Source organism: Astatotilapia calliptera, chromosome 10 (genome assembly GCF_964374335.1).
Source record: "Astatotilapia calliptera chromosome 10, fAstCal68.1, whole genome shotgun sequence".
NCBI classification, from domain to species: Eukaryota; Metazoa; Chordata; class Actinopteri; order Cichliformes; family Cichlidae; genus Astatotilapia; species Astatotilapia calliptera.
Genome location: NC_137431.1, coordinates 23,197,336 through 23,212,671, shown reverse-complemented (window position 1 = coordinate 23,212,671; position 15,336 = coordinate 23,197,336). Strand labels below are relative to the sequence as shown.

The 15,336-nt window shown below is 39.3% G+C and overlaps 1 protein-coding gene across 1 annotated transcript in view; it reads right to left on the bottom strand.

Moving 5' to 3' along the window:
- The window catches only part of gabrb2b (gamma-aminobutyric acid type A receptor subunit beta2b), a 65,949-nt gene extending 56,433 nt beyond the window's left edge, over positions 1-9,516 (bottom strand). Inside the window, exons 1-3 of the mRNA XM_026182501.2 lie at positions 8,923-9,516; positions 8,688-8,785; positions 8,068-8,135 (exon numbers count right to left, since the gene is read on the bottom strand). Of these exons, the coding sequence (XP_026038286.1) occupies positions 8,068-8,135; positions 8,688-8,785; positions 8,923-9,005 (249 nt within the window). The 5' untranslated portion in view covers positions 9,006-9,516. The remainder of the gene's footprint in view (positions 1-8,067; positions 8,136-8,687; positions 8,786-8,922) is intronic.
- Between the last annotated feature and the right edge of the window lie 5,820 nt (positions 9,517-15,336).

Sequence of the window (15,336 nt, the reverse complement as noted above, 5' to 3'; positions counted from 1 at the left end):
CTAGTTTCCAAAATATGTGAACACTGATGGAACATGTATTACTTGCTTTGTATGTGTTAAAGAATTTAAATTTACTTTACATACTACAGTGGGGCAAAAAAGTATTTAGTCAGCCACCGATTGTGCAAGTTCCCCCACTTAAAATGATGACAGAGGTCAATAATTTGCACCAGAGGTACACTTCAACTGTGAGAGACAGAATGTGAAAAAAAAATCCATGAATTCACATGGTAGGATTTGTAAAGAATTTATTCGTAAATCAGGGTGGAAAATAAGTATTTGGTCACCTCAAACAAGGAAAATCTCTGGCTCTCACAGACCTGTAACGTCTTCTGTAAGAAGCTTTTCTGTCCCTCACTCGTTACCTGTATGAATGGCACCTGTTTGAACTCATCTGTATAAAAGACACCTGTCCACAGCCTCAAACAGTCAGACTCCAAACTCCGCCATGGCCAAGACCAAAGAGCTTTCGAAGGACACCAGGAAAAGTATTGTAGACCTGCACCAGACTGGGAAGAGTGAATCTACAATAGGCAAGCAGCTTGGTGTGAAAAAATCAACTGTGGGAGCAATCATCAGAAAATGGAAGACATACAAGACCACTGATAATCTCCCACGATCTGGGGCTCCACGCAAGATCTCATCCCGTGGGGTCAAAATGATCATGAGAACGGTGAGCAAAGATCCCAGAACCACACGGGGGGACCTGGTGAATGACCTGCAGAGAGCTGGGACCAAAGTAACAAAGGTCACCATCAGTAACACACTACAACGGCAGGGAATCAAATCCCGCAGTGCCAGACGTGTTCCGCTGCTGAAGCCAGTGCATGTCCAGGCCCGTCTGAAGTTTGCCAGAGAGCACATGGATGATACAGCAGAGGATTGGGAGAATGTCATGTGGTCAGATGAAACCAAAGTAGAACTTTTTGGTATAAACTCAACTCGTCGTGTTTGGAGGACGAAGAATACTGAGTTGCATCCCAAGAACACCATACCTACTGTGAAGCATGGGGGTGGAAACATCATGCTATGGGGCTGTTTTTCTGCCAAGGGGACAGGACGACTGATCCGTGTTAAGGACAGAATGAATGGGGCCATGTATCGTGAGATTTTGAGCCAAAACCTCCTTCCATCAGTGAGAACTTTGAAGATGAGACGAGGCTGGGTCTTCCAACATGACAATGATCCAAAACACACCGCCCGGGCAACAAAGGAGTGGCTCCGTAAGAAGCATTTGAAAGTCCTGGAGTGGCCTAGCCAGTCTCCAGACCTCAACCCCATAGAAAATCTGTGGCGGGAGTTGAAAGTCCATGTTGCTCGGCGACAGCCCCAAAACATCACTGCTCTCGAGAAGATCTGCATGGAGGAATGGGCCAAAATACCAGCTACTGTGTGTGCAAACCTGGTAAAGACCTATAGTAAACGTTTGACCTCTGTTATTGCCAACAAAGGTTATGTTACAAAGTATTGAGTTGTATTTTTGTTATTGACCAAATACTTATTTTCCACCCTGATTTACGAATAAATTCTTTACAAATCCTATCATGTGAATTCATGGATTTTTCTTTCACATTCTGTCTCTCACAGTTGAAGTGTACCTCTAGTGCAAATTACTGACCTCTGTCATCATTTTAGGTGGGGGAACTTGCACAATCGGTGGCTGACTAAATACTTTTTTGCCCCACTGTATATTCATAAAGCCAACAAACAGAGTCTTAAGGCTCTGACACGTGTTTTTTTTTTTACCCTAAACTTGTTGGTATTTATTGGTGAGGCACATCCTCGGTGATCACTTTATCGTGTACAGTGCTCATCAAAGGAGGAAATTCCTCATTTATGTTTATTCTGTTCAAGTTTTACATTCATTTTCTTAATCTCCCTGATGAAGAGGATCATTTAGAACCTTATTTCTGTTTACCTGCTTTATTATATCATGGTCTTATCGCAGAAACACAATTATTAGCTTCAGCCTCATTTATATTCTGCTAATAGCTTCTGCTAACACCTACCTGTAGGTTATGTGTTCTTATTGTTGACATAAAAAAGTAATCCTATGTTGTGTACATAAACACCCACATAAATTATGCCTTTTTTTAAAACAAGATTCAAGTGACCCATGACTTAACTGTAAATAGATTACTAAAACTCTATAGGCTGGCATCCATCCATCTGTTTTCATAACCATGTATCCAATTCAGGATCATAGGCAGAGCTGGAGCCTATCACACATAGGAAAGAGGTGGGGGACACCCATGACAGGTTGCCAGTCTACCACAGAGAGACAGCGACATGGATATAGGTGTGAATGTGAGCAGTCACAACTATACAGCCAAAATAGAATCACTTATTACCCTAATATGCACGTCTTTGGACTTGTGAAAAAGGTTGGTGCACTAGGAGGGAACCCACACATGCAGAGGGAGAACGTACTAACACACAAAAATGCCTCAGAACCTAGAATCTTTCTCCAGTGAGGAACAGGGTCATCACTAAAACACAATTTCATCTCCAACATCCTCTGCACAATGTCATATTTACTTGTTGATTTCTATGCAAGGTGAAGAATTTCCATTTCCGTTTCATGTTTTTCCTCTTCATGCTGATTAGACAGAGGAAAGTCATGGCCAGATTTACAGGTGGAAAGAGGTATCACAATGAAAACTGCCATGAAAGAAAATATTAAGAGAGTGAGAGGGTGGAGAATATTCTGTGACACAAGGGTTTCTGTCTGAAGAACAAACTATACCAAGGAAACAGGTTACACCTGGAAGCAGTGGGAGAGACAAGTGAATGCCAAGGACAGGAACTTATTAGAAAAGTTCAAAATGCATCACAGCTTAATAATGAGGGAGTTGAAAATATTCCCTGTGAATATAAATGTATGAGTAAACACGTTTCACTAAAATACTCACTGTGATAAATATTTTTATTTGGACTGACCTCCAAATCAGCCTTTTTTCCCCTTTCAAACTTTTGCTACAATAAGAGTAAACAAACCTGAAAGTATTCACAAATAAATTATAAGCTTTTCCTACCAAATAACATGGTAGCATCAATATACAATGAAGGAGGTCTTTTATTTCCAAATGTGTTCTTCTATTGATATATAAAGGTTGTTCACAATTCTTACATAACATTTTCCAGTGCTTTCATAATCAGCTGATTAAATACTACAAATTAAGGATGCTTCAGATGTTGTAGGTTTTGGAAGCAAAAGTTACTGTGGCAGACTGCAACGCAGCTATGCATCTGTCCATAGTCTCTTTTAGCTTATAAAGTAGTTTTATGGCCCGCAACTGTACAATTATTGTGTTCAGCTTGTTTTCTTAAATAAATAAATAAAAACCCTGAATGTGACCATGGGTGCATTTGTCTGGACTCTGGTCTCTTGCATTATTCCAACAACTTCACTGAGGATCTGTTAAAATACCAGTTTATGAGATGAGACATGGCTATAGACCAGCGAGGGCTTTGGATTTGCGAATGTATGCATGTGCATGGGAGAAACACAGACACACTGTACTTCTCATTAAAGACATTTTAAGTATGTCCATGTCTGTTCACAGACTGAGGATAAGAAGTCACTTCACTACACGAGGCACTTCAATGAGCTTTTAGCAAGTGTAACTTTTAATGAAGACGTTTTGACTAGTTATAGCCTTCCCAAAGTTAGAGGCATGGTTATAACTTTTACACTGAAAAAAGAAGATTTTTTTTTAGTCATTTTAATCAAAGTATGCCATCAAGTTGCAAAATTTCCAACTCAAATAAATATTACCAATATTTTCTAAATAGCTTGTTTCAAATTTATATCTGAGCAAAGACGATTTAATAGTTTCACATTTAATTTGACACTTTGCACACCAAAAAACATTGGTGTGTCTTCACAAATTCACACATGTTGATTGAGTTTTAGCACATTTCTTTTTATTTCCTTCCACAAATGAAAGGTGTTTCAGTTTGTGAATCTTCACACATTGCTTCTTCGCTTCCATTAGTTACTATGCAACAACCATGGAGCAGGAGTGTGGGGGTAATTGGAGTACTGGCAAAGCCTGCAGCAATCAACCTGTGTATAGCTTTGGTGAAACCCTGCCAAAGTGTGTGGGCTTTGACAAAAAAAAGACAATAGAGCTGATGTATTCTTTAATGAAAATAGATTTAGTGGCGCTCATTATTTTCTAAGATTACATGACACCCATCAATTGGTTTAACCTTATTATGATCTGATTAAGCAGATGTTTTCTTCCCCACTGACATTTTATACTAAGTGTTCTTCAGTGTTCAAACCCATGTCATGGAAACCTATTTAAACTAATACTGACACGGTTGAACATTCCTCCGTACGTCATCTGCTCATTGGTATACAGCTCTATCCAGATTACTGAAGGTGGCTGTGACATAGATTTAGACATATCTATAGAAGCAGGCTTAATATCATTTTAAAGCTCTTAGGTCTGGGATGAGATATTGTGCAATACCACATAAGTGCTATCACAATCTTTCTTCCTTTTTAATATCATGTGGTAAGCAATAATCTCCTGCCTTTCAGCCAACATCCATTATAATGTATCTTTATGATATATAGTATAAGCGGTAGAGTTTTCCGTACAGTCTTCATGCATTTACACCAGACGTGCTGAGAGGTGGTACCAAAATTGAAGGGGGTCTGAAGTTTGCAGTCCCTCTCCAACAATCAATAAGCTCCTTTCGACCTTTATGTGCATCAATAATGGTATTTCTGCCTTTTGGAGGGGGATAAGAACTGTTCTTCATCCTCAGACAGGAATATTTCTCTCCTGTGAAAACTGCTGGCTTAAACTTCAACTGCTCAGGAGCTAAACCAAAAGTAAATATTGAGACTTGAGCAGCAGAGAAGCAGAAGACAATTACTGAGAGGATTGAAGGGAGATCTACTAATGCCTCTATATTCCCACTTAATTTCCACTATTTTTTCTATTTTTTATTTTGACCACGACATGAATCAAGGCTTGCAAGCCACTTGCCTTAGGTTGAATGTCTAACATGTCATTGGTATTCCGAGTGTGCGTCCCTCTCTGTATGTCCACCTCTGAGTCACGCAGAATGAACCCTCTGCAGCACTAGGTACATGACCTTCCCTCCAACACCAGCACCGCTGCTGGCTCTCCACATGGTAACTTGTTAATGTCAGAGCTCTTTCTCCTATCTGTCTCTCTCTCTGTCTCTTTATGTCACATACTGAAAAGTGAAAAATGTGACCCCTAGGTCTTAGACAATCATATCCAAAGTCCCAAGCCAAAGATTGTGACACTGGGTCCAAAACACAGGAACAAGTGACCTTTCACTGGCCACATCCTCTTCATTGTCAAGCCGCAATCCTTAAAAAAACCCAAACATGTAATATAGTTTTCTATATGGCACAATCATCAGTGAAGATATGCATGTACAGTTTTAATATTAAATATGTGATGAATACCAGAGACGGCCACCCATGCTTAAAGGCTCTTTTAGGTTGAGAACTCATCTAAAGTGAGTTTGATGCAAATGGATCTATGACACTGAGGACAAATGCTGCAAAAGATGTATTTATTTTAAAAGGTCTTTTGCAAAATGTCAACAAATACATATGCCATCACCTGGTGTCTCTGCTTCAGATGTGAGGCCTCCAACATAGAGTAATGCCAGACTAGCAGATTCAATTGATATATACATACCAAAACATGGATGTTCTGTTCTACCATGAAGATAAATGCAGCTCTGCTGGATGCATTCCTCTGTGACATCTCTCCATTATCCTCGACCCTCAACCCTTTTCCGTTCAATAAAGAAAGTACACAGGGAGGTTCTATCCCTGCACTGAAATAAGTGGCAGACAGAGAGCCAGATGGGGTAGAGGAAATGGAAGAAAGGAAAGTGCTTCTACACCAGCTGCTATCCTGAAAAGTGGCTACATTTAGAGGAAGACAAGAGATCAAAGATGCTGAGACCATTACACACACATGTGGCCTCTTCTTTTTATGAGACTCCAGTGGGTCAGGTGGTAATGACTCTGCTTTCACATTAGAGGGTGTTTAGTAGGCCAAACCTAACAAAGGCTTCTCATGATCAAAAGAAGCAGCTTTTTTGTGTTTAGATGGAGAGTGGGATTTTTTTTTTTGTTGTTTGTCCGTGTGGGGGTGCATGAATATAAATCCCAGCTGTGGTGTGCTTGTAGGCAAGAATAATGATGTTAGGTTAGGTCAGTTTTTTTTTCTGAATGTTGTTGGGAGTTGAAAGTATTAGCAAAAATAGTTTTGGCACACCATGGTATCTAGCTCATAATCTATTACAGTTTCCTGATTTGCTTCCCGCACTGCTCCATGTAATCTAAATAACATAAATATCATTATTTACTTTCTAGCACTATTGTCATTTAATAATAAGTTCCTGCTGTTGTGCATTTTCTGAGAAAATATACAGAGAGGACACAAATTAAATGAAAAACCATGATGCTCGACCCCCACTGTACAGTGAGGTGACGTAACGACCTGTTATGCTGTGGGAACCTGAACCCTGCCATTTGGGTAGACTTGATCAAAATAGGAGAAAAGTATAAGGTTGTTCTAATAATAACTTTTTGCTACGATGAAACACTTCTATCGTGTCATCCTGGATGACAATTTCCCCATCCATAGGGCATAAGGGTCCTAATGTGGTTTAATGAGTTTGAAAATAATGTGAATCACTAGTAACGTAACACATGGTATGCTGTCCTTTTTTCCTAACCAGCCTGCATCTATAAATTGCATAAACATGTTCACATGCTTAGTTATTCTATAATTAATCTGGATGAGGATGGAAAGAACATCATGAATGCATTTGATACATGAAAATACATCTTATTTTAGCACTTACAGTACAGTTCTGAACCTACACTCTCTTTAACAAGTACATATACATGAACAACCTCTATGTAAGGCAGCTTTCAACATCCTTCACACAGAGAAAACATGGCTTTAATTAAGAATTCAAAGCCACAGTCCTAGGCTCCAAAGACTTGCATTGTGTATGCATGTGTGTGCGTACCTGTGTATGTGGGTGTGTGTGTGACTGATTGTGCAAGTCCTCAAATACATGCAAATAGACATATTATCATCTGTTTTCTCACTCTTGCGAATCAACAGAGGCACGAAGATAACAACACAAGCGACAGTGTTTGGGTGCTGCAGCCCACAATTTCCTAGAGTGAAACATATGCAACATATCACAGATAGCAACACCAAAACAACTGCTGCAGCAGGACACAGCTAGACATTTCATGTAAAAGTTGTAAATACTAATGTGCCAGCTCCCACTGTTGAAGTAAAACATTAAAAGAAGAAGTTTAAAAAAAATGTAGGAGTGACAATGCACCTATCAAAAGCTAATGCATAACATCATAAATATCATTTTGGCCCCCTTTGCTTGGTGTATTATAAGTGTCAAGCTGACCTTCCAGTGTGATAAAATACATGTCTCTGTTTCTCTCAAAATCGAGGTGATGTTCTATAATATCGTCACTAGGAGGCGCACTTGTATGAAACTTAATCACCTCTCATAGCTACAGCTGCTGAAGTTCCTCCACTGTCACTATTACTAGCAAAATCCCAGCTTTGACAGACTCGTCAAAAACGATGTTTCAGAAAATCTTGTCAGCGTTGAGACTTTTGTTAATATCAAAACTTCCCTCAAGATAGATGGAAGTACACTGCAGGTGCGTGCCATGTATGCAGATTGAACTTTATTCCCTAAAACAATTGATTGTGTTAGGTTAGTGATGCTTGGCTGTGCAGCCTTTTTGCTCAGAAAATGAGGCTGCAATCAGCTTAAAAGACCAAAAACCAATCGTCCATCTATTCCAGTCAATTTAAAAGCTCCAAAGAGGTTTAATTCGTGTCATGACACACAATGATCAGTGGCTTTGAAGTCTCAAACTCACGCCCACTGATTTGATCTGGCACGTTCACACAGCCTATGGTGGGCATCTCCCACCATAGGCTTAAGCATAACAGCTATCACTATCGTCACACACTGTCCCAAAAGTAGAGGTGATAATGGCCTACTTACCATATTGACTTCTGATACCATGTCTATGCTGGCTATATCTATATTCATTCCCACTCCAACCGGAGGACCTGGGCAGATGAAAACAAGCACACACAAAAAAGAAGACACTGCACATCAGATGTAGCCCGAGTGATTCGCTGACATATCGGTTAATAATGAGTACGTGACTAGGAAGCACACAGTTGTGAATTTAGCTCTTGTCAGCTGAATAACAGTTTACAGTGTTCATTTCGGGTGGGATTAGATGCGTTGGCCAGCAGTGAAAGTATTGGTATTGCCTCTAAAAGTTGCTGACTTTAGCTCAGATAGTTCTAACGTATTTCCGTGACAATAAACGCCTGAGTTGGACGTTAATATTAAGAAAAATGAGCAGATACTGTTTTTTTTCCCCAACTCTGGAGACTCGTCATTCAAATAAATGTGCTGGTGCAATTTATCATCCACATGTGTTCTGGCGTTAGTCGTATTTTATCTACACTGTCATTCTAAAGCTGATATATCCTCCCCCCCCCCCCTCCTTACTTGCTTAAAACTGCCCAGTTAACACATTAACTGTAATATTTCACAGGCTGACAACGCGCTGCCTTTAACATAGTATCGGAAAATAGAAGTACATTTACCTCCGAAATCTGGCCTCAATCGTATATCATAACCTTTTAACAGTCTGTCCACCGTTTCTTTGACCAAAGACATATTGCTAGGGTCACTGACACTGGCACTATGGACGAAGAAAACACAGAAAGAGACAAAATCAGATTCAAACAGGATATATTCTTCAAACAGAAGTGCCTAAGTATTTCCCATGCCGTCTGTAATACACTTAGTAAAACGAGTGGAGCATCCTCCGTCACTTACCTTTGAGCGCACACCATGGCCACAATGACGGGGAGCAAGCAGACGATAAAACACATCATTCTTCGTCTTCTGAACACTACCATATTTAAACTCTGTGTTTTTTCGCTCTTTTAGGAAAGACGAGGTCTAACTTATTCTTGCCAGCGCAGTAATTCCAATGCCGGGCGCATGCGTACTCCCGACCACAACACCGAGAGGCAGCACCGCTGCCGCTGATGGTACTGGCAAATCTAGGAGAAAATTTAAAGGAGAATCAAGACTTTAGGTTGCTCAGGGGCATATGGGGGTCTCCCCGTTTCTTTCCTTTTTTTTTGTTTTGTTTGTTTTGGATATGCGTGAGAGAGAGAGAGAGAGAATGCGTGGGCGTGTGTTTTGATTTTTTACACGTTGAGCTGTTGTTTAAAAAGCAACAACTGTGATAGAAAAAGCGATAGTTCGACACTCGTGAGATTACTGAAAATTGTGGGTGTGGTTGTGTCTTTCCACTAGCTTTTTTTTCCGGACATCAGTTAGCCAACTCGTCAGTCCCCGAGCAAACCACTGAAGGCACTAAATCTCTTTGCTCCTGCAGAGCAACTCGGCAGCTCTCAGTTGAAGTCTGCACGACACAGTTCATATTCTAAATTTAGCATCTTTGTTTGTGAAACAGCAGCACTGTGGTGAAGCATTTAACTAAAATCTAGTTTTATAGATTCTGGAATTGGTCACAGACCTAAGCGTTGGTGAAGAGGAAAGGATATGTATGATACGTTCTTAAACCAAAGATCTAATCGACATAGGATATGTGCAAATATTATCAGATATGAGTATACATCAGTGACATTGTTTGTCCAAACCAGGAGACAAAACTTTTCCTACAGCTGGGGTACACAACAGGTCCGCAATTTGCTCAACGCCCAGAGAAAGAGAAAAAAAAGCCTTTCTATCCATGATGCTTAAACCAGTGAATTCAGTCAGCCGCTCCCCTTGACATTGCCCATGGAGCTCTCTCTCTCTCTCTCTCTCTCTCTCTCTCTCTCTCTCTCTCTCCTGTATATCGTGATATCGTGTCTAAACCAGCAGTTGCTCACACATCGACCTCAACGCATTGAGGCCTCTGACAAAAAGAGCAGCTTGGCTTTACATTCTGGGAAGCGCCTTGCCAGCGCAGTGCCTCGAGGTTGGAAGCAGGTTTCATGGAGGAGAGCACTATGCGCTGAAGCTTGCACTCTGCGCGTCTCACACAGCCGTGCACGCTGGTGGCTCCACGCACCGGTAAGCAGGATGTGCGCCGCTGTGTAAACTCGGACACGAAGCGTCATGAATATGGTGGGATCAGAGGCAGATGCAAAAGGCAGTGAGCCCCGTGTAGGAGTCCAGTAGCGATTCACAGCTCTGTGTGTGTGTGTGGTACTGGTGGTGGGGGGTGGGGGGATCCTGCCAGGAAGCTGCAGAATTTTCTCTTCAATTCAAAGCACAACTCTCTTCATATTGAGACTTCTATTCATTACTGTGATTTATTCACATAAATAATGGAATCCCTGTATTATCAAGACAACAGGTGGAATTTTTGCACCTTATTCGACCTGATGGCGTTTCTGGAACTAAAAATTGTGCAAAAATCTGAAAACAAAAACCAAAGTAAATTTAACTTAAAGTCTAAGTAAATCAAATAATAATCGGGGTATATTTGAAGCCCCATTGCACACATTGAAACTTTATCTGCAGGGGGCTGATATGACACGTTAAGAGACAAACATTAGGTTGCCAGATTTATTATTTATTTTTCGTTAATTCTATACAACCCCATACATCAAAACCAAACATTTTTTATTGCTGTAAGTTATGAAGTAGCTTGCATTTCACTACAGGGAGGTACAATCATTTCAATAGTCTTTAATGAACACTGGCCATTTGCAAATCATCTTTTGCACACAAATGCACAAATCCTACCTAAAAAAAAGAAAAAACCTGAACAAGTTTGAAGTTTTGCACATCAGCATTATGGGCTTTTGGCCTGTTTTACTAATAAGTCTTTGTACGGTTTTACACTGAAACACATGCACAGATGCTTTGGTCCTCATAAAGCCTTGAAAACTCATATATCACTGTGCTCCTCTTGGGTAGTTAACAGTTGGCATTCCACTTTACATGATCACCCGTAAGAATGTTTACCACCATTATTTTGGCTGAATTCATTCAAACTCAAATTATTTTTATGGTGCTTTAATGACTTTGTCCCCATTTTTGTCATCTGGAAGCCACCATAGATAAGTTTAATTGTGCTTCAAATCTGCTATAGTTGTAAGCTATTTATTTGGTCTTGCTAAAATTATTTCTGGCACAAAGCCCAGCTATAACTATAGACAAAAAAGGACGAAATTTAGGGACTTGGAAACTCAAGATGAACACATGGAAATACAGTTTTAGTTTAATGAGCTATCCTTTCAATACCATGATATGCAAAAGTATTCCACCACGCCACATTTCTTTATATTTTGTTGGGAATTTAGGAAATAGGTGAAGCAATTTATCGAAACATGCAGCCATACATGGAAAAAGAGTATATAAAGCAAAGAGTTTTTACGCATTTAACAAGCTTGAAAGTCAGTGTTTGGTATGGCAATCTGAACTTTTTATCTCTTAGGCAACCTTTATTGTCATTTCCTCATCTAGTTTTCAGGAATAGTTCTCCAGACTTCCTGAAGAAGACTCAAATAATTTCTTTAGATGTAGGGTATCTTTTCTTCATTTCTCTCTCAAGATGATCCCATAGTTCTTCAATAATTTTGATGTCTAGACTCTGTGGTGCTCATTCGATGACTGATAGTGTTCCATTGTGTGTGTGTTTTGTTTCGCCATCCAGGTATGCTTTTACTGCATTGGCAGAGTGTTTGGAATCATTGTTATGCTGAAAAATAAAGCCATTACCAATTGGATGCATTCCAGATGGTGTTGCATGACAGGTCAAATGTACTTTTCTGCATTCATAAATACATTAATCAAGATCCCCAAGACTACTTGTTGAATTGCAGAATCAGAAAGTCTGTCTCCTTGGAAGCAAAATCTAAAGAAATGGGTCAAGACTTTTGTGAAATGTTGTACTTGGTCACTTGCTGATAGAAATCCAAATGAACAAGAGCATAAATCATATGCTTTCTGTTGATTTTATTAGTTGGTATGTTTGTGCATTCAGAAATGGGCTTCTGCATATGTTGGGTGTAACAAATGGTTCCTTGAGTTACTGTTGCCTTCCTATCAGCTCAAAGCAGTCGGACCATTCTCTTCTGGTCTCGGGCATTAATAAAACAATTTTATAAAGAGAACTGGCACTTACTGAATGTTTTGCCTTTTTTCAGGCTATTCTCTGCAGATCCTACAGATGGTATATCAGCAGTTTCGAATTACAGGCCTGGCCAAGTACATTTGGCATTAACAGCCATCAGTGTCACTTAAATCACTTTTCTTCCTCATTCTCCTACACAATTCCCTGTAAATCATGATGTATATCCGAAGTTAGTCGGGCTTTAACGTGAATATTGTGTGCTTGTGTCTATTTATTTAATTTAATCCTGCCAGCATGTCTTATATGAAAGTAGCTCACATAATTAATCATACATGGTTGTATAAACAAAACAGTTTATAAAAGTATGTTGGTTTGAAGACTATGACATATCTTTGACTCACCAATACTCATTCGAAGATAAACAGATGGAGGAATTATACAATTCTACACAAGTTATAATACTGTGTGTATAAAAAACATAATGCTGTAATCTAGCCCTCAAATCTCAGTGTGTAGATTCAGACATTACCTTGAATCTGCCACTGAAGAAAGCAATTAAATATTTTGACCTGCTCTGCTGTTCTTAATGCCTGGTTTGGCCAATTGTTAAACATCCTCAAATGGGCTCTCATGCTTCCATTTCCTCTCTGTCTTTCTGCATCTTTGCACTAAGAGGAATGTAATGACTGCCTTTCTGAGCGTCCCAGTAAAACACTTCTTCCAAAGCTATACTCAGGCTGCCCTGTGCTGAGGAATGAAAAAGGATGTCCGCAATGTTTTCAAAGAAGCATTTGTGTTGTTTCATGTCAGTAAACATGCGTTTGTTTGCTGGGATCTTGGCAATATGATGGAAGTATTCAGGGAAGAGGCTTGTGATCTCGCTCTGCGTGTGTGTGTGTGTGTGTGTGTGTGTGTGTGTGTGTGTGTGTGTGTGTGTGTGTGTGTGAGAGAGAGAGAGAGAGAGAGAGAGAGAGAGAGAGATAGCCTTCTGTGCCTGAGCACACAGATAGCAGATCTCAGTTAATCATCTGCCATAACGTTGATTTAGGTTTTGAACATGACGGAAAACTCAAACAATGGCAGAGGATGTCAAACACTGACTGTTTGGATGGGCACTACATTCAGTATTCTAATAGTTTGATCTTCACACATATACAAACATATTTAACTGAAGGGCGATCAGCTTTTTGGCCACAAATTGAAAATGACACATTGTGACTATAGATAGGAAATATATATTTTTCCATATGTCACTGATACGTAAATGTAACGTTCAAAGATACTGGATCTTTGTTCTAAAAATGGTCATTTATCGATACTTTTAATTTCATAGCAAATTCATTATGATGCGGAGCTCTTCTGCGTTAACCGTTGTACCTATAATGTCATCTCAACTCACCATTTATCTTATTAATGAATTGTTACACATTAAAATCTTGTCAAAGCTTTTATAAAACCTAAACAAATATTAGCAAAACAATCAGACCAAAGCAGTTTACTTGTATTTATTTATTTATCACGCATATGCTGTGGGAAGGTGGGAAGGGAAGAAGATTGATTACTGTGCAGTACTTAATAAACCTCTACTGGTTGTTGTCTTACTGTGGAGTTTGCACCTGGTATGTTCTCAGCAGGTAAGGCTTCCCATGGATTGACTGTCTGATATCCATCCAGATGGACAGAGATGGACCAGCAGCATGCCAAAGCTCATGGCCAAAATAAAGTGCCGTCATTTCATCCTCTCTCTCTCTCTCTCTGTCTCTCTCTCACCATGTCCCTGTGTTGGATAAAGTTGGATTGACTGTCAGATCTAAAATTACAAAACAACATAGTATCCAACAGTTAACGTACATCACATTTATAATATAATCAAACACAATTTGTCAGGCAGGGAAGGAAATTGCACTCTGCCTTTCCCTGTAATTAAAACACCTCTCTGTATTTCTCTTTTATGCGAACTGCAATTACAGCATTGACACCGCTGATTAGAGCTCCTTAACTCAGCAGGAGAGCTCCATTAGAGGACTTGGGAAGGCACTTTTAAATTATGTCAATGCGAGACTGTCCTCGCGTAAAGTACAACCCAATAGGTTGTTTGTGCAAGCAGCTAATATGAATTATCCTTGTGTTTTTAAAATTGAACGACCTCTAGTGGTAAATGCATGTAAAATATGCGCTGGCGGTGTCGCTGTTATATGGGGCAGAACTCATCACCCTGGTAACCTAGAAAATGGAGCTTTCTAACATGTGTTTATCCTTGTAAAAGGTTCTGTTTTATCCCAAACTATAATCTGGTCCTAATCCTGACAAGTAGCCTAGTTTTAATGCCTAAATCTGGGCAAACAGCGAATGAAAATGAAAGTAAACATCGATTGACTCTAAATGTAAAAAAAATGATTCAAAAAATGACTCTAAAGCTCAGCCTCTCAGTTGAAAGTCGTGCATGTTGCTAAGTACCCAGAAACCCTTCTTTACTATTTCAGTAATTATTTTTATTTTATTTTGTTTCAGTTTTGAGGCATGGTGCAAACAACCATTGATTGTTTATATGGAGGGCTTTTTGAAAATATTACTTGTATTTTTTCATTTATTTTAGTGTTTGGGTCAATTAAATTGTAAAAAGGGTATTTGAGATGTACTTGAGGTAATGCAATATTTTAAAATATTCTCAATCAGCTTTCTGCTTTTGTGACAGTGGTGTATTTTTCCATCATCTTGAAATTATAGAAGTTATTTAAATATTTAAGTTTATTTAAGTTATGTTTCACTTATTGTGTGTTGTGTGTAACTTGAATCTGTTGTGTTGATCTGACTTGTTAACTTAAGTTCAATTTAAAATAAAATAATTAAATTTAAAAAAAAAAAAGCTTCACAAAAAGACGATCACCAGTGTGTAGTGTAAGCATAGTTGACCCAGATAAAGTTATTGATAGCTAGACATGGAAAAAAAAAAGCTTACGCGGTGCAGTAGTGAAGGAAATAGTCAGATTCTCTGTCTAAGCAACAGTTGCTTCTCAGGCATAACTAATCTTACGAGGTAAAAATTCTCTCGCAAGTTTAAGTTTTGTAGAGAAGACATTCACCTCCAGGCTGCAAAGTGTTATATAGTGGCCTTTAAAATGAAAACAAAAGGTACAAATTAGCATAAA